At 41.1% G+C, this 19,870-nt stretch overlaps 2 protein-coding genes across 2 annotated transcripts in view; one reads left to right on the forward strand and one right to left on the reverse strand.

Moving 5' to 3' along the window:
- The first annotated feature begins 4,141 nt into the window (after positions 1–4,141).
- On the forward strand, positions 4,142–9,810 carry ppa2 (inorganic pyrophosphatase 2). Its single transcript, XM_079999193.1, has 12 exons — positions 4,142–4,429; positions 5,982–6,046; positions 6,201–6,245; positions 6,341–6,394; positions 6,618–6,737; positions 6,854–6,940; positions 7,221–7,347; positions 7,578–7,705; positions 8,741–8,826; positions 8,945–9,014; positions 9,096–9,135; positions 9,276–9,810. The coding sequence occupies exons 1-12, from the start codon at positions 4,249–4,251 to the stop codon at positions 9,296–9,298; spliced, it is 1,026 nt and encodes a 341-aa protein (XP_079855319.1). The 5' UTR covers positions 4,142–4,248; the 3' UTR covers positions 9,299–9,810.
- Positions 9,811–9,924: 114 nt separating this feature from the next.
- tet2 (tet methylcytosine dioxygenase 2) overlaps positions 9,925–19,870 on the reverse strand; it is a 32,788-nt gene continuing 22,842 nt past the window's right edge. Inside the window, exons 3-11 of the mRNA XM_079999466.1 lie at positions 18,007–19,865; positions 17,822–17,912; positions 17,624–17,717; positions 17,306–17,514; positions 16,776–16,926; positions 16,580–16,669; positions 16,098–16,235; positions 14,453–14,804; positions 9,925–14,286 (exon numbers count right to left, since the gene is read on the reverse strand). Coding sequence (XP_079855592.1) covers positions 12,920–14,286; positions 14,453–14,804; positions 16,098–16,235; positions 16,580–16,669; positions 16,776–16,926; positions 17,306–17,514; positions 17,624–17,717; positions 17,822–17,912; positions 18,007–19,865 — 4,351 coding nt within the window. The 3' untranslated portion in view covers positions 9,925–12,919. The remainder of the gene's footprint in view (positions 14,287–14,452; positions 14,805–16,097; positions 16,236–16,579; positions 16,670–16,775; positions 16,927–17,305; positions 17,515–17,623; positions 17,718–17,821; positions 17,913–18,006; positions 19,866–19,870) is intronic.

Below are 19,870 nucleotides of genomic sequence, written 5' to 3' on the forward strand. Positions count from 1 at the left end.
TAACATCTAGTTTTCTACTCTCTCATAATATTCAAGTAAGAAGCATCTTCCGAAATCATGACAGATTCCTCTCGCAAATGGAGTATTTTCGCAAGGTATCGCACGATCTCATGTGAAATGGTCCGTCGCTGATCTGACTCAAATCTTTATGGTTAACCACTCGTGGTCCAGTTCAATAAAATCAACTCGCTGAAGAAGTTTTTACGAGACCCCCGATCACAGCCGTGTGTTTAAAACAGTCACATCCAAGCAAAAAACCTGGTTCTTATTGTGGCTGGAGATATGTGTGTGTTATTTGAACAAACAGCGCGGTGAATGGCAGTAAAACGATAAAGCTGGAGGCAGATGTTTGCTTACGGCACAATGGTCGGAGGACTTTGATCCGTGCAGCGTTTTCCACCACCAGCTCCATCAAGATCAGATGTGCTACAAACAGTAATGATGCACTTGGACGCCACCAGCATTTGTTTAAGTCGGCACATTTAAAGGGGGGGGAGGCGTGAGAAAAATGGTCACCACTCCGTACTTCTGTCATTTAATTCTATTTACATTTATTAAAAAGGGTAAAGTCTCATTGAGATGGAGCCACTTCTTCATCGAGCCTTGACAACGACTCAACCCACGCGTTCGAGGACGAGCGGAGAGGCCAGAAAATGATTTTCTCATTTTCTTATCTTGATATTTTTTGATTGATGTCGTCTTCCTTGTTGCTACTACTACTCATAATAATAATAATAATAATAATAACAGAAAGACTTTTACGTTTCAAGATTCAAGTTCTTTTTGTCACATACATAAATATGCAGTGAAATGTCTTTGCAACGCACCCGGAGATTACGCACAATAGTGACTTTGAGAGAGAAGTTAGAGAGATTTGGATTGCGCATCGGGGCAAGTCTACTTGGTTCACAAATTTTCCAAAAAGGTGCGGAGAAAATGTAATAACTACAGGAAACCTTGGATTCCCCCCCGTATCCCCAGACGCAAAAGTCCTTTCAGCTAGCAGCAACATGCCTACAAAAACTTAGAGAGATTTGGATTGCGCATCGAGGCAAGTCTACTTGGTTCACTGATTGTTCAAATAAGTGCTGAGAAAATGTAATATCGTCAGGAAACCTTGGATTTTTTTTCCCCGACCAGTTATGGCGAGAGTTTAAATAGAGCATCAGAATATATGCAGTTGAAAGAAAAATTGTGTTTAAAATGCCCAAGAAAATGATGTTGATTACAAATATTCGATGAGGTCTGAAAAAGACTCCGTTCAGGTTGCATCCAGCTGCATTGGACACAGAGTCAAAGAAGCAGATTGGGTTGCTAGATTCAATTTCGATAATGAATCAGTGAAGTGAGTGAGGCCCAAATAAAGCTGAGCTTGACAGTAAACTTGCTGTTTTTGTTTTTCCATTGCAATCAATAGCTGTGCAAACAAAGCTTGAACTAAATGCAATTCCACAAAACTGGTTATGAATATCAAATTCCACATCCCTGTAATTCTGCCATCTACCAGGTGAGCGAAGTATTCAAACTTCATGTAACTTGGCTTTTGAGCCACTCCATAGATTGAAAGGAATTGTGAATATAAATATATTTTGTCTTTTATTAAAATTTATATATATACATACACAGTGGAACTTTGACTTACGAGTTTAATTCGTTCTGTGAGAGCTCGTAATTCAATCCGCTCGTATAGCAAATCAATTTCCCCCATTGAAATGAATTGAAAGCCATTAATCCGTTCCAGCCCCCAAAAAACAACCCGACGGAACGACGGCTCGTAACTCGGAAAACTCCTATGTTAGTGCGCCCGTAAATCAAGGTACCACTGTATATCTATATTACAACAAAAGTAAGGTTTTTTTTCTATTTCTTTTGCTAAACTTTAAACTATTTTCTATACAGTGGTACCTCGACTTACGACCGTAATTCCTTCTATAAGAACGGTCGTATGTTAAAACAGTCGTGTGTCGAAGCAATTTTTCCCTCATATAAATGATGAAATCACGAAGGGTGAAGATAAACAAAATACACAGCACAAACACAGTAAATATGAAAGAACTGCAAATTTCCACGGTCGCAAGTCGATTCAAATTTTCGCCACTATCGCTGCTCGTATCTCGGATTAGTCGTAAGTAGATGCGGTCGTAAGTCGAGGTGCCACTGTACTGACCTTCCTTGCAGTCAGGGGAAAGATCTTCAGATCAGTGAAGATGAGGCATTTGGGGCTGAATTCGTCCATCCAGCTTTCTGACCTAGGATGTCGGGACTCCGTTTATCATGGAGCACACAGATCTCATTCGGAGATTAAATCGGCTGCAGCGGGCCTTTTGACGGTTTTGACCAGGACAACCGCTTGAAACAATACTTCAACACACTGAAAATAACCAGTATTTTAATTTTCTATCTTATTGATATACTTTTCTTTTAATTTTTATCTTACTTTTAATTCAAGCTTCTTCTTTTTTTTAAACTACTTTTAGTTGTAATTTGATTTGACTACAACTTGTTGCATTGTACTTACTTCCTCGTCCTTACACTTTGTGGTTGACGTTTCTCAAAAAAAATAAGTTTGAAAGATTCAGCGGGGTCTATAATAGAGAGTTATCGGCGGAAAATTGGACATATTAACATAAGAACAGTCAAATATTAGCACAAGAATAGGCAGATAAAGAATAGACAGATATGCCTATTCTTTAATCTATACATCAACTTGTGTGTGTGTGTGTGTGTGTGTGTGTGTGTGTGTGTGTGTGTGTGTGTTGTTTTCTTTCGATGCTTTTATTCTTCTTTGCACTTTATATAATGCACTGTATAGCTTGTGTAAAGCATTTTGACTTGTGTTTGGAATGGGGTGTACGAATAGAAATAAACCTGCCCAGCCTATATGTATAACAGGCAGACAAAGAACAGGCGGATGGAGGATGGATATTAAATAGTAGATGTCAGAAGAGTAGATATTAGAGGATAGAGGATATTGAATCTACAAGTGGGAGGAGGGATCTATTTGTTTACCAAGTCACCCCACAAGGCACACCATCCGCACCCTTTCCAAATACCTATTCAAAATAAAAACAATTGTACAAACCCCCATATGACACGTTGCCCCTTTGTCTTCGCCCCGTTTCACATTCATTCCCCAAACAACCGGCGATTCATTTTTTTCCCTCATTGCACAATCACACTCCCCACTCAGATGACATAAGTGTCACATTACGTATACATACATACATGTACTGTAAATCGTGAAGGAAAAGTGCACAAATCCATCGTGTTTATAGGGTCCATACGTCTCTGTAGAAGCAGACATAATGATGCTTTATACGTGCCTTCCTACTCTTTCTTTCATTGAAACAAATAACTTGCATTTACTCATTAGACAAGACAGTTAAACCGTTTATGGAAACTTCAGATAATATATATATATATATATATATATATATATATATATAGATGAAGTGGTTGCTGTAACTCCTACAGCCACCAGGTGTCGCTGTGTTCTGCTCTTTTTAATACCCCGTCGCTCCGGCTCTTTTTCGCCCAAGAAAATAACCGGAGGGAGGCTCCAAAAGGCTCCCACGGGGTCTGTTCGTCGCCACTAGACTGTGTGCGCAGCATTTGACAACGCGTCCGTTGAGACGCGATTTTTCAAAATCGCATCCCAGATAAAGTGGAAGAAGTAAACGTAGCCGCGGAGACCCGAGAGGACGGTGGGAAAAACATGGGGACGCTCTCCAGTCTTCCGGCTTCCGTTGACTAGCGGCCATCGGCTGAACTGCAGGTTTAAACCACTTCCGCATTGGGTTCAACACCCGGATGTAGTGGTTGCGACTTGTGTTTGCTGCGTTCCCTTTAGGGTCCGAAACTCGGAAAAAGTCCACCTCTACGCGGAACCATTTTACGGGTCGGTCATTTCAACCAGAACACTCGAAATTTCGGGGCATTTAAACTCGCGCGGAATTCCCACGTTTGCCCCGACAATCACTCATTCTCCACGGGAGGCATCGTTTTTCCCCCCGACGGGAAAAACGGTGGGGACACGCGGGGGACACGCGGGGCTGGGGAAAGGGGAGGAACTCCGACGTCCCGTGGAACGCAGCGTTTCAGCAGCCACCGCGGGGTGGCCGTTTCACTCGGGGCTTTTATTTTGAAAACGTCGGAACCCGGAAATCGCACCAATCGACGACAGACCGCCCCCCCCCACCACCGTCTGTGTGTCCGAGTCCCGGGAAGCAGGAGCCGGCGGCGGCTGCAATGAGAGCCCTGCTCCGCTGCGCGCTGGGCAACGTGGCGGCGCCCTTCTGCTCCAGGCCTCTTGTTAAAAACGCCCCGGTCACACAAGCAGTAACTCCGTCCCCACAGCCCAGAAACACGATGCACTATGAGACGGAGGCGAGAGGACAGCCGAACTCCCCGAGCTACAGGATATATTTTAGTAAGTCGCTTCCACCATCGACCCGGGGGAGGGACGCGTCTTTAGTTATTGGGTCCGTTTTCGTTTTTAATGGCGGGTCACGTTTCTGTTGATCAGTGCCCTTGCGTGGTTAGTCTGCCAGCCAGGTCACTGGGCCAGTGGGCAGGGCAAGGTAGCTGCTGAACGTTAATCACCACATGTGACCCTATCCAAATAGTAGTATTTCAATTATTAGCAATATCTACTGTATGTGTGTATTATGTATACTAGTGATATCTAATTCATTGTATCCAGTCAGTAAAAAACAAAACAAAACCAAAAAAACAAATGTGAGTGAAATGTAGATCATTTGTAAATTGTATTTATTTAACATTTAGTGACAACATGTGGAAGACGTCAAAACATGGAGGCGGAGCCCGAATCTGGCCCGCCACCATTCCGGTCCGCGGGTTGATTTGGCGAAAATGGGAATAATTACCAATAATTCATTAAAATGTACATTTCAGTTATCGTGGGGTTGTTTTTTGCCCCCCCCCCCCCCCCCCAAAAAAAGGATGATTAAAATATTCGTTGAAATATTCTCACTCGGCATCAGCTGTGATTGAGCTTGGTGGAAGCTATACGTTTTTTCGTGTAGCTCTTTTAAACGTGTTGAAAAATCGACGCGAATCAAGAATGGGATTCCTGTCACGATGTTCACTTTTGCCCTCCGTTTGTCCTTCGCTGTGTGTTTATTTACGAACTTGTTTAATTGGACGCAAACCGATTCCCTCCGCCGGGTGAAGCCCCTTACTGCAGCCGAAACATTCCCAGAATGAAGTGACGCGCCAGTGAAAGGTCACTGCGAGGGCATCCGACTCCAAAAGTGGCTTCAGCTCATCCGATTGGAATTCCGCGGGCGGGCTGTGTCTGCCCTTCGTAGCACCTCCATGACAGAGGCCATCGCCGTTATCAAGGAAGTTGGAAGCTTTCGATGAAGGTCATGAAGAGTCTCTCGTGGTATTTACTGGAGATTGTGTAAATGTTGATGTGTGGTCACATAGGTTTCATTTGACGGGCTGTTAAATTGTCAGGGGTGTGCACTTTAGCCTATCAGCCATCACTCTGCACTATGTACCCCCCTCCCCAAAATTTTTTTAAATAAATAAAAGCCTGTCGTGGTTATCTCCACAGATTAATCAATGCCCATACATGGAGCTGCTTGTTTTGGCCTGACGCGTCTTATCAACCGATCCAACTTTTTTCCCAAATGCTTTGTCTCTTAGGGCGGGAGAGAATTCCAAATCTGTCTTAACGTGGCCCAATTTAGCCAGAATTTGAGCTCTGGGTTTTAAGTCCGAAGTGTGCATGTGGCGGCTCAAATCGTCTTTGACCCATCATTTGCGTGCCCTCGCCCCTCTGAAAGCGCAGTGCAAAGTCAGAAAGCAGAAAACTGTCCTGTCGCTCTCAGTCCCATTGCCATTCGAGCCGGGGGGGGTGGTGTTGAAAACATGCTTGGGATGTCGTTCCATACGTCACGCTTGTGATATGTTCTGAGTTCCGCTATCTTTTTTTTTTGTCTTTGTTATTTTAGAAACCTTCGAAGGGAAATACATTTCACCCTTCCATGACATTCCGCTTTTCGCTGAAACTGACCAGGTGATGTTTTAAAACCAGTTGAAGAGTTAGGTTATTGATCAAAATATATTGGCATGCTTTCTGTCTCTCACCACAGTCTTTTCTTTACTTTGTTTATCTTTAATTATCTGTATTGTACTTAATTATTTTGTATCCTAATTTTGTCTTGCACCAGGACAATGGCGTACCACCTAAAAAAACTAAACTGGATGCAAGAGGGGTATTCCAAATATACTGTGTCATAGTGTTGCCAATTTGGATAGTTTTTATTGAAAATGCTATGTACATTAAATAACTTAAGGATTTGAACTCTAGGCGCTGTTCAACATGATTGTGGAGGTACCCCGATGGTCAAATGCTAAAATGGAGGCAAGTATAGGCTCTTTATCCACACTGGTACTGAGGTGGAATTTCCTGGTTTAAGAAAGTGGCCTCCAGTATTTTTGTGCACAGGTGAAATATCCCTGCTTTTTATTCATGACCCCATTGCTTTTGGAAGTACAATTCCATAAAGTTTATAATTGGTGAATTGGAACTACTTTAAATCCATCATTTTATTATGTTCTATTACGTATGTTACGGAATTCCTTAGATTGCGACTAAAGAATCACTGAACCCGATCAAACAAGATGTTAAGAAAGGAACGCTCCGCTATGTGGCCAATGTGTTTCCTCACAAAGGTTACATCTGGAACTATGGAGCTCTCCCACAGGTGAGAAAATGCAAAGATCAATGTTTTATTAACTATAGTAAGTGTATTGTATATATATGTAGTGAATATTCATTTCTAAATTGTATGAGCAAAACTGTTTTTTGTTTTTTTGAAAGACGTGGGAGGACCCAAGCCACACAGATAAAGACACAAACTGCTGCGGTGACAACGACCCCATCGATGTGTGTGAGATCGGCTCCCAGGTAAGAGATGGACCTGTAGACGAACTGCTGCGTTTCCCCTCATGTCACAGTAGGGAGGCCCCATTGCAAAAATGAATGTTGAATTTAATTTGTGCAAAACAGTTTTTAGCAAACAAGTTTTTATGAGTATAATCTTGCTGGCTGATTGTTTATTGCTCATCAAATGAGAATTAGCATAATGATAAATCCAACATGGACAGAGTGGCAGCACTCTTGACGGTGTTTATTTTGTTGTTTTCTTTTTATTGGGTTTCCCCACATAACTGTACCATTCTCCCAGGTGTGCTTTCCAGGACAAGTGATCCAGGTCAAAGTGCTCGGCATCTTGGCCATGATTGATGAGGGAGAAACTGACTGGAAGGTGATCGCCATCAATGCAGATGACCCAGATGCCCCAAACCTAAATAGTAAGTCTCATACTCTGAGACAAGAGAATAGAATGTATTTTTTCTATCAGATTTTTGAGTAGTTAAAAAAAAGTCTCAATCCTTTCAACATTACATAATATCTAACATTAACTGTTTTCTTTTTGTCAGAATATAGGAAATAATCCAATGCAAGGTGTAGTGTATGATCATCTCTCTCTCTCTCTCTCTCTCTCTCTCTCTCTCTCTCTCTCTCTCTGTGTGTTAATTAGACATAGATGATGTCCGCAGAAGCAGGCCTGGTCATTTGGAGGCCACTGTTGACTGGTTTAGAAAATACAAGTTGCCAGACGGGAAGCCTGAAAATCACTTTGCATTCAATGGACAATTTAAAGACAAGGTACACCTAGACCTGTTTAACACTGTATAGGTGAGATGCCACACCAGTTTAAAGACACTCTGCAGTGTTCTGCCTAATTTCTTTGTCTTGTACGGTGCTCTCCAGAATTTTTGGGGGTTGATGACAAAGCTGCATCGCCTGTTGCCCGCACAATGCATTGTGGGATACTGATATATTTATAGAAGAGCTTATTTGTGAAGTTTATATATACTATTCCAGAACGCAATACGGTGTCCTTGAAATGGACAGAGATGTGTGAGAAGCCAAGAGTTTCTCACACTGTCAGTATTTTTCCATCTCAGGTCTCCATCCAAAATATAGATCATTAGAATGGCTGTTGAATATCACACAGTCAGAAGAAAATACTGTGCGTGATATACAGTATATAGGAAACAGCATTTTATGTGGGAGATATACTGTATGTATCATCACAGAGTGATGTATGTATGTGGTGAGTATGTATCCTCTTGAACAGGTATTCATACTATCTGAGCATATTATGGTTTTGGACATACTAAGATTTTTCACATGCTGATACTGCGTCCTGAATGGTATGCTAGCACGGTATTGGACGTATGGACGCAGTTTAAGGGAGTTTGGAGTTTGGCTCACGTCATATCTAAACTCCAGTGAAACAGGAAGTGGTGGATAACCTTTTTTTTATCACTACTTTAAATTTAAAGATGCTGTGAAAACCAACATCTATGAAAAGTTGTGTTTTTGGTAATTGTGGATGTTGGTAAGAACTGCAATTGCAGTGAAGACTAAAATGGTGTAGGGCTTGATCTAAATGAGAGACTGTGTTTTCCCCTTTTTAAAGTTGATTTTAAAGTAAACACAGACCAACACAACTGGGAAAATGCTGCATAGTTTGCCTTTAATATTTTGTTGTTTTATATTTTATTTATGGTCCAGTGTGTTTTGTGTTTTATTTATTTGTTTTTATCTTAAACAGGCTTCAAACATTATTTCCCAAGTGATATTAATTTCGATTAATTATACCTTGCTCTTGTTTCCATAAATCCTTCTTTCCAGGGCTTTGCCATTGAGATAATTCAATCCACTCATGAGCACTGGAAGGCACTGGTGCAAAAGCACTCTGACGCTGGAGAGATTGAATGGTGAGTGCTCACCTCTAAATTCTGCCGAGTTAGTGGCACTTAACAAATATTATGAAACAAGTGGTCTTGTCATTTGGCCATTTTGAGGATTTCTTTCCTTTTTCTTCATTAATTACAGTAAAAATATCTCTGTCTGTGAGAGCCCTTTCAAATGCAGTCCAGACGAGGCCAGGGACGTGGTTCAGTCGGTGAGTGCAGCAAAGCAAAGAGATTGATCAATTCTTTCCTCGAGACATAATTAATAACCTGGATCCTTATTGACTTCTCAGGCTCCTGCATTTAAAAATGCCCTTCCCATATCTGCAGAGGGTAAGTTAAAAATAAATCATTCATACATTGAGAGAGAGATATATATATATTTATTTATTTTCAATTTGATTAAGCTAAAACGCACGACTGTTCCTTTTCTGCTTTACTGGATTGTACTATATAAAAGTATTCCCTTACAGTGGACAAGTGGCATTTTCTCTAAGTGGTTCTGAAGTCCTCAAGATGGTGCTCAAAGCAACAAAACCTACGGTCCGTCTCAAACCTTTCATTTTGTGAGCGCTCCAATTTGAGACTGGAATCATGTCAGATTTGTTTTCCCTTTTGATATGGTCACACATGCCGTTCCTGCAAACTTGCTGAAAGGGAAACCTGCTGAAAATCCACAGCAAATGTGTTTGCTACAGTATAAGAATATAATCGAAGGTAAAAATGATATCTTGAATCATTATTTAACTAGGCAAGATACAAATGATTTGTGGTAAATTCATTTGAGATTTAGTTGATGACAAAGAAGTTCTATTCATCATGTAAATGTAAATACTGAGGATGGGGATGCGTTCTATACAGTATAATACATTATCTCTACAAAAAGAGTCAGGCCTTTTGGAAACGTTCATGTTACTTATTCAGTCTGTATTTACTATCAGGTTGAACCAGATTTCTATGTACCCAGTAAATCATTTTTTCTTTTGCTTGAATAAAAAAAACAAAACGATTGGTGAAAATGACTTGTTTACATCCAGTTTAAACACCGTTTCCTTTTCAGAAGAAGGAAAAACAAACATTTCCAAAATGGCTTGCGTATTAAATCGGAGAAACAAATCAAAGTGCTTTAAATAAATATAAATTTTATTAAAAACACCCACATCTCAGCAATATCAGGAATGATATAATAAACAGCTTTCAAATAAACTGCATTCAGTACATTACATTACTTACAGTATTTATACCTATCCTTAATTCCATTTTTTAAGCATACCAAAACTTCAAGAGAACTATGGAAGCCTTAAAAATAAGCAAATAATTTGCACATAGTTTTTTTTTTTTAACCTTTAGTGTCTAACTGCAAAAGATTAGGTGTAGATCAACCGCTAGCTTAACATTAGAGCTGAGCACCTTTGTTCATTTGTTAAGCTCTGAAAGACGTTCAAGTAATGCTGACTCACTCAGAAACGCTCTGAAGCATCTTCAAGTATGGCTATGCTTTTAACCCGCTATATCTTAGACACCTCGGCTTTCTCAACCACAACCTGCTACTGGAGCTGGGTCCTGTACAACTAAATTCAAAAAGTTGAGTTTTTTTTTTTTTCTTCTTCAATAATTTCTTTACAAAAATGGGAAGAGTTTACAAAAAAAACTATAACTTTGACTGTGAACGTTTTAGCTAACAGGATCCTAGAACTGTAAACATTGCTGTGTTGAACAGTGAGTCTAGTATTTACAAGACTTCCTGAATTGATCTAACTATGAGCAATGTGGTTAATCTTAAACAAACAAAAAAAAAAAAACGAAAAACCTTTTTTTCGATAGAATTTCTAGATGGATTGTTGGTATATTTGACAGAACTATAAGAACCTACATCAACAACAAAGAATGAGCTGTATTCCTCCAATACAAATGCATGGTATGTACAATGTGACATAATTTATTTTTCCTTAACACATTTACAATCTATTTTAAATAAAAGGTTTTGTAATTCTTTATTACAGTCTTTTCCTGAAAAAGAAATGAAGTGCTTTAAGGAATTGATAGAATATATGTTAAAAAGAGTGGGGTGAGCTGTCACTCAAACCTGCCATTCCATTATATCACATTAATTCAATTGAACAGATAGGGGAGAAAGATACTTATACAATTGCTTAGTGGTTATAAATAAATTTGACTATACACAAGCACAGAGATGTGCAACTACTTAATAACTGCCCTGGTCTTGCTTCTTAGCAAAATAAACCACATTACTCCTTACAAGTAAGTGTCATACTTTCCCTTTAGTCAACTCAGTGCATATTGTATGTACAAATTACTTTTTTTTTTTTTAAAGATTACCACCAGCCTACTAGCTATAAAATAAGTAATACAAAATGCAAGAATTTCAATTTTTTTTTTCTTACAAAATTAGTTTCTTTTTTTCTTTTTTTGAGTATGGCATACAAGAATTTAAATGGGATTCAGGATGTGAAGGCAAGTCCCTGAATGAGGCGCAAAGACAAGATGAAAACAGGAGATGGAGGTTTACACAAAATTCGCTGACAGTGTCCCTGATTTGCGGTAACATCAAAACTTCAAGTTTAAGTATGTCTTTCTAGCAGATTGATAATGAAGAAAGAAATTAAGTTTTATGCCTGTTGGTAGCCTGTAGATTCAGCTATAGTGAACATGTTGAGGGTAATCCAGGAAGGACCAAAGGGAGAGAAAACACCCTTGTTGTATAACCATATTGCCATACTTGTTCTGAGGTATATGACAGGTTAGGTACTGTGCACCATACATACCTTCTCGCTGCCCAGAGAGTCTCACATTATGTTACTAGTAGGTCGAATAGCACCATATGAAAAAAAAAAACAGTTTAAACCCAAGGACATAGAATGAAATAGGCCGAGACTACTCTTTATAGCACTAAAGTCTAAAGCATCAATTTAAAAATTAATTTACTGTACAAATCACCTTTTTATCTTACAATTGTATTACAATATTTAAAGACCCCACAGCAAGCCAGCTGCCTTCTGAAACAACAGCGGCGCTGAGCGAACCCTGCTTCATGTTCTTCAGTGTACGAAGAGAACATGTCAACTAAACACAACAGTCACAAGACTACATGTAATATTCACATTGGATTTCTTCGATGAACCTGTGGCAGGAACATCGAAACGACTGCTGACAACATTGTAAAACATTTGAGAATAGAGAAGAACAAATTTGCTGTACTTTCTGTTTCCTCATGAAAATATGAAAAACTGCACCATTCGGATGGCTCAATTTTAATTTACAGTATAAAGGACATTAAGGAACCGAAGAAGCACCAATAAAATGCATGTGTGAAGAATAAATTTGCATGATCTCCCAACAGTCTGACGGACAACTCGTATTTCTTTTTGTAAGTAATCGACAATCGGCTTCATTAAATGATGATTAAAAAGTAACTTTCTTGTAGCAATAGATTTTTGATTCTGATTTATAGTTCAAAAATTTACCTCATTTTCAAAAGTGCTCTAAAAACACAGATTTTCTAAAATCATGTTGCTGATGATTTGATAGTGATACTGTATTATAAGTAATTTTAACCTAATTTAAGTGTTTGTCACTCATACAAAGGGGTGCAAAAGTTGTGAAGGCATTTTAATAAAAAGGAAACTATTATGTATTCTTAAATAAAAGGAAAAGTATTCTATATACTATTCTATATACAGATAAATGCTGCCTTTCACGTAGTCTCTTTTTTGTGCCAAGATTTTATCTCCAAGTCTTATAAGAAAAATAGTCATCAAAAATGAAACTTTGTTTCCAGTATAAAACAAGTCCTGTTGTATCAGACTGAGAGCACCAGAGATTTGACAGTGTGTTTTGCAAAAGTAGCTAAACAAAAATAAATATGTTACAAGTCGAGTCAACAAAAGTAAAGCTTGATTTTTAAGGAGGTGAAAAACCTTATTTTGAAGGCAGTTTTCTTCCCAACTGATCTGAAGTTCACGGTTCTGCTGACACTGTTGCTTACCTTGCAGATAGTGCGGAGTGTTCTGAATTAGGCCAGTGGTGCTTGAGGTCTCTTTTTTTTTTTGTATTATAATTGTAGCACCATGTTTCTCAGTCTTATTCAAGATCCTTTCTACACAAATCGACTGTAAGGCCCTGTGACCTTTGTGAAGGCATAGGGAGATGTACTGACGTAAGTGTTGGTGGTGCCGGACAGGGGCCCCTCCAGGAGCGTCTGGATGAAGCGTTTGTAAGGAGGCTCCCCACTTGGTTCTGTCGACTCGGAGTGCTCCCGTTTTACTCTCTTCTTACCGCTCTTACTGGGGGTACCTTCACCGCCGTTCCTCTCTGCATCTTCTTCCTTCTCTCGGGCCTTCTCCACCATCTTGGCTTCCCATAATGCCAATCCATGCTTTGCCTCATTCATGTTTTTGTGCTGGTAGAAGACCAGGGAGATGCGCGTTGGGTGGTTGCGGTCTGGGTTTTTAAGTGGTGTTGTTGCATGGAGTTCCCGTTTTGCACATTCAATGAGAATGGAGCCATGGCTGGGTGCCACTGCCACACCACCGATCTCTGGGTCCAAAAAGTTGTGCTCATTGTCCGACCACATCTCAGGTTTTTGGGGCGTCGTAGGTGTATTTGGTGTTACAGGTTCCTGCTTAATACTGGGACCCATGAGGCTCCCATTGGGAACGCCAAACGTCTGAGGAGTCTGACAATCACTACTCAATGGAGGTGGAAGCCCCTGGGAGCCAGGTATGCCCATCTCTGTTTTGATTTGCATACGGAAAGGATCTTGGCCTGGGGGAAACATTTGTGGACTCTGGGTGAGGTATGGATTTGGGTATCCGCCAAACTGATTACCTTTGTTTACAGCAGCTGCATAGTCCAGACCTTGGTGGGTTGAGGGTGGTCTAGAGAGGGCATCCATAAATTGTGCGTCTGCCGCTCCGTTAGGGCCATAGATGGAGTAAGTGCCCATCGGATGTACACTTGGCCTAATGCTACAGGCACTGTAACCATTGACCTGTAGACCTGGCTCGCCATACCTCGGTGGATATTTAACATCATAGCGTGGATGTAGACCGTACTGCTGTTCTGGATAAAGCGCTGGCCTCTGTTGTTGATACATATCAAGGTGCTTAGGATTTGAAGCATAGTAAGGGTGATAATTATCAAGGGGCATTCCTCCGTTGCACTGATACCCTGGATATGGACGATTTGACCCATTCATATAAGAGTTTGGAATATGGAGTGGAGTGGGGTAAGGGCTAGCTGGTGTTGGGGGTTGCGAGGAATACATGCTACCTGGCTTGGAAGTGCTCGGAAAGGGGCCGGGATGACTAGTGATCCCTGGGTAACTGGCTGGGTGTAGGGAACCAGGATATGTGGGGAGGATGTTCCTGTGCTGTTGTTGCTGTAGTTGCTGAGGGTGGGCACCAAGGGGATGTGGTGGCAGACCTGGCTGTGGGGCTGCTCCCAAGACCCCCGGGATGGATCCTAGGAGAAACATGGACAGATGTATCAGCAGAATGTCTCAGCTGAAAAAGTAAAATTAAACTAATCATAATCTTAACCCAATAACATAAGCGTCGACATAAAGTAATTTTATCTCCTTCTGGTAATTAACGCAGTATACGCTAACCGCATAGAAACCTATACCCACCTGTACCCAGAGTGCTTGGAGTAGTTTCATAAGTGCCAGCCTTGGACTTGGCTTGGAGGTTTTTCTCTGTCTTAATATTCGGCATATCCAGAATGGCGTTCTTGTTGGCGGCTGCCTTTTTTGCGTCCAGCTTCTTCTGCCGGCATGACTTGGCGGGCTCTGAAAGCATACGCACTTGGCGGCGGAAGTTACTGAGGACTTGGATGGCACCTGATTTAATTTTCTCCTGTTGACCCTCTTCCCTGCCAAATTCATCAGTGCTGGAGGCCTTGTACAGGGGCAGCACATGAAGCTGCTCATCCTCTGGTATCTTGCCTATTTCTCGGTTATCCTCTCTGGTCAAGGTGCACACCTGAAAGAGAGAGTAAAGTGCTCTCTTTGGGTGTTTTTGTCAAAGATGATGCATGATGAGCAGCCTTTGTGGATGGAGGTATAGAGTACTTTCGCCATGCAACTATATAGTATGGGACCTACTGTAACGATAACAAAAGCGATGTTTGTACTTTATGAATGTTTCAAAGAAAGTCGTAGATGTTAAAGGGACCTATTATGCTCCTTTCAACAAGTTAATATATAGGGTCTCTGAGGTCCCCAAAATATGTTTCAGAATTTTTGTTTTTCTGAAAATACCACTCAGATTATCCATTGGAGCCATTGTAACATGCCTCAAAACCATAGCGTTACAAAACAGGCTGTTTTTTGTGGGAGGAGCCACCCTCCCAAGGCCCCAAGTTCTGTGATCCAATGGGGTTTGAGCACAAGTTCCTGGTTGTGGGAGCCAATGGGGTGTGAGCTTTACTCTTTTTATTCATGTTTTATTTTTTTTTATTTTTCTTTTATGTTTGCCGCTGCCTTTTACTGAACCAAATATTCATTTTTACTTAATTTTGCACTTTTACTTAATTTTATGCATTCTATGTCTTTTAATAATGTGTTTCTTGGCACTTTGTCTTTGTGCTTTGAATGTTTTATATAGAGCTCTTTGAATTGCCTTGTTGTTGAAATGTGCGATACAAATAAAACTTGCCTTGCCTTACTCTGGATACTGTTGTATTTTTTTCACTGATTTCACTTTATAAATACACTAAAATCTGTTTGTAAACAAATTTGATTCAAGGAATAAACAATCCAGTTGCTGAATCTTCACACATTATCGACAAGGCCTAATTTAAAGTTTGTTCCGACTTTGATTGCCGTGCCCCAGGCTTGCGGGGGACACAAACACCGCCAACGCACCGAGGGGATGGGTTTTTTTTGTTTTTTTTGTTTCATGTAAAAGTCGGAAAATAAAATAAATGAATACATCTACAGTAAAAACACTATTTTTATTGGTTTTGTTTGGGAAAAACACCCAGCGGATTGTGCGCCGCAGCCTACAGTCCATGTACCTTCGGGACATGTACCGTGTTTCAGGAGATGTTTTCTGATAAAGACTGCCCACAAAAAACTGACTGAGTTGTCTTATTTCACAGTTTGTGTGTAAGTAGGCCCATCAGAGACCCTAATATATGTGCACAAGCACTGGAAAAAGTGAGTTTAGCATAATAGGTCCCCTTTAACCATGTCAACCACTGTGTGTGCCTGCATAATACAAATGTTAAATTTCCTTTTTCATAACAAAGCATTTGTTTCGGCATCTGCTTACCACAGTACTTCCACCCTGCATATTGTGAAGGTCTCTGTGAGCGTGAGCACAAAAATCTAGACAAGCTGTGACCCCAGAGAAAGGACGACCATCCTTGAAGCCCAGACGGCAATCTGGTGCTCTGTGTTCATGCTCCACCTACACAACAAAATTATCAAAGGTACTGTAAATTACAATTAGACATTATGCATCTGCAAGGTCCTCACACAGTCAAGATGAGACATTTTTACAGGCAACAAGCTGCCTTTAGCCATGGATGTTCTCTAATTTGAAGGCCATTCTTTTAAATTACTACCATGTTGGGCATCCATAAAAAAGGAAAATGTACAGTGAGATCTCAGAAATGATGCCAGTCATAAACTATGGCTTAATAACTGTTAATGTATTACGAATAACTGTAAATCAAAAGCCATTCTTACAAATATATATATATAGAAAATATTGATCACCTCTTGAGTATTAAATATACTGTATTCCCATACCTGATTTACATAAGCTTCCGGAGCTAAGGTTTTATACAGCGGTCCCATTAATGTGGCTAGATTTTGAAGGTTGTGCTCCAGTTTCTCCTCCTGTAAGAGAGTATTTTGCAGCATTTCGTCATTACTTAAGTAGTTTCATTCATATTCCAAAAATAAAGTTGCAAATACATTAATGCTTTGTATATGTACTATATACCTCTTTAGAATCATCCCCAAGTAGCTTGAACTTCCTTGGAATTTTGCTCCTTGCAAACTTGCACCCATTGTAATACATGCTCCAGGAACACCCAAATGAGAAGGAAGCTCCACAAGCATCAGGGTTTAATCCCTGGCATGCACAGGTCCTCCTGAGTGACAAAAAAGTTAAACTTTGATGATCCTGCCCTTTTTACTCAGTGTAATTCAAAATTTAAGATAGTAGTAACAAACCAACAAACCTTTATGCAACAAAAAAGTTGCTTTTATAAATTCGCACTTTTTTTTTTTTTTTACCAAATATTCACAATACTTGTACCTACAAGTAAATTTGTAGAAGATAAAAAGTTTGACCAAATAATACTAATACTCGCTCACAATTTCACTCTAATATAAGTCACTATCAAGATAATAAACAGACTAAAGTTTTGCATTGCAAACTCTAGAGCGGTTCTCGTAGGCAGGATGTCTTAAAATGCAATGAAACATCTAAATGTAAAGATAACCTGTGTCCAAGTGTGTGTCACTTACTCCTCGTTGAGTGCACAGCGTCTCTGGGTGTGGGCTCCGTGCCTGGTTAGAGTGTCGCTTAACTCGAGGTAGAGACGGTCAGCCAAGTTGATGGGGATTCCCTCCCAGATCAGGATTACCACAATAATGCAGGCGGTCTCACATGTGTGACCAGCACGCTCCCGCACAAGCACCAGAAGTTTTTCCTCAACGCTGGAACGGCGCATTACCTGCGATACACATGGATCTAAATATAAATACTCATGTAGCCAATTAAGACATACTGTGTAAGTTGACGTGTCTATTAACCTTAGACACTAAAAAGACAAAAATGCTCACCCATTTGGCTATAGGACAGCCCTGTGTACTTTTCCCTTCCTTGCCTGTATATATAACTTTTTCAATCCTGATAGCCTGCCCAGTCAGACCAGACCTAAATAAACAAAATTGCAGAAGTGCAATCAGTTAGTAAATATGGTGCGTTGTTTACAGGGACCTTTTAAATTGTGTTTCAAAGGAGTCACATCTGTGGCTTACCTTTTCTCCATGATTTCTCGTATGTTAGCAACAGAAGGTGCTGCTCCCAAGTGAGTGTAATAGGGTCCCTCATCTTTCTCACTGATTTGTTCTGAAAATCATACGGGAAAAATACACAAATATTTTAACATTTTCACATTTCACGACCACAGCCATATTTTCAAAGCTGACAAAATGGGACTCACCAACACAGTGACAGGACGCTATGTCATACTGTGTTTTGATAGGAGTGTCTAGAAGGTTCTTTATGGGCGTATCCAATAGCTTCATAGGAGATTCAACAAAGCTCTGGAGCAGGGGTTCCTTTTTAGGAGTAAACTCCATAGGTCTTTTCAAGTCAAAAGAGGAGGAAGTGACCCCTGTCGACTCCATTCCACCAAGATCAGTGTTAGTTGACAATATTGTGACAGCTCCTGAAGACTCCACCTTTACCTTAGACGAGTTAATTATGATGGACTTCTTCTCAAAGACAGGAGAAAGCTGATACTGCCTCAGGCTTTGTTCCATGGTGGCCAGGATGCTCCCCTGCTTGTTGTTTTGTTTGCATGTTGATTGCATATACTCCTGCTTGACCTGCGCACTGCCCATGCCCATCTCTCGCCCTTGCATCTGTTGTCTCTGCTGATGTGGTTCAAATCGGGGTCCGTTTTCCATTTTGACAGCTATTGGGCCTTGTTTAATGTCACCAGGCCTCTGGGATGGATGGTGAGGGGGTCCTTGGCGCTCCTGCCGCTGTAAAAGGTGCGTCCTCAGGGCTGCATGCTTTTGAATGTCTCCCTGATGCCCCGAATTTACAAGGGGTAATTGGTATCCTCTCTGGAACTGGGAGCATGACTCCTGCTGCTGCTGTTCTGCTTTAGGATACAAATGAGCTGATACCTGTTGATTTAATGTGGTCTGTGGCATTTGAGGCTGTGACTGACCGATGGTCTTCTCAAAGTTGCTATTGTTGGACTGGTGGAAATGTGGAATAGACTGCTGTGGATTATATTGCTTGAAATTGGTGCTGCCTTGATTCGCTGCTACGTACTGCCTCTGATGTTGCTGTGGCATTTCTACTGTTTTGCTGTAAGTGAATGTTGCTTGGTCACTGTGTTGGGACTGCATAGAATTTACTCTCTCAGACTGGTTGGGTTGGAACTGCTGCTGACCTGGCTGAGGTTGACTATGGGGTCTGTAGTTGGGGGACTTTAGCGGCTGTCCTTCAAACTGAGGCGGGTGAGACAGAGGACGTTGTTGTTGCTGTTGCTGTCGTTGTTGATGATGGTTCTGCTGCTGTTGTTGCTGTTGTGGTACAAAGTCTGGTGAAAGTATTTCCTGCAGATCTTGGTCTGCTTCACATAAGTGCTGTGACTGCATGGGAGTGCGATAGCAGTTATCTGCTTGCTGCTGTTGGGAAAGGTTGCACTGCTGGGGCATTTGCTGAGAGAGAGGTTGCTGCATTGTAGCTACTTTAGTATTGGGTTTCTGCCACTCAGGGGCAGTGTGGTGCTGGATTGATGCACAATTTGATTGGGCTGGCACACAGTCCTGCTTTTGCTGCTGCTGGAAACTGTTAGACCCTTGGGTACTATCTGTGAAACCTCCTTGGTTTTGGAATCTTTGTACTGGGTCTGCTTCTAGCATCTGGCCATTGGCTTTAGGATTAGATGTCTGCTGCTCTGACTGAGGCCTGGTAAGGATCCCCCTCCACATATCCTGCTCTGGTGTCTGGGATGGCGGGCCACTGCCGGAATGCGGCTGGGAATGACAGGTGTTTAGATCTATCCATCCCCTCTGGCAGGGAGCAGGGCTTAATAAGTTTCTTTTCTGCAGAGAATGGCTGTCCAATCCATTCTCTAGCCCAGCAAGATCCGACTGCTGGGTACCTGGTCCGCTTTGCTGGGTAACAGAGGTTGGATCCATAGGGCCATTACTGTCATCCCTTGCTATTCGTGAGTTCCCAGAGTGTTGCGGAAAGTGCTGTGACTGAGCTTGCATACTGTACTGCAGACCCTCATCACTTCCAGGTTGACCAGACACAGCGTTATCGCTTTGCCCCATTCTTTT

The sequence above is a fragment of the Zeus faber genome (assembly GCF_960531495.2).
Source record: "Zeus faber genome assembly, chromosome: 4".
In the NCBI taxonomy this organism is placed as follows: Eukaryota; Metazoa; Chordata; class Actinopteri; order Zeiformes; family Zeidae; genus Zeus; species Zeus faber.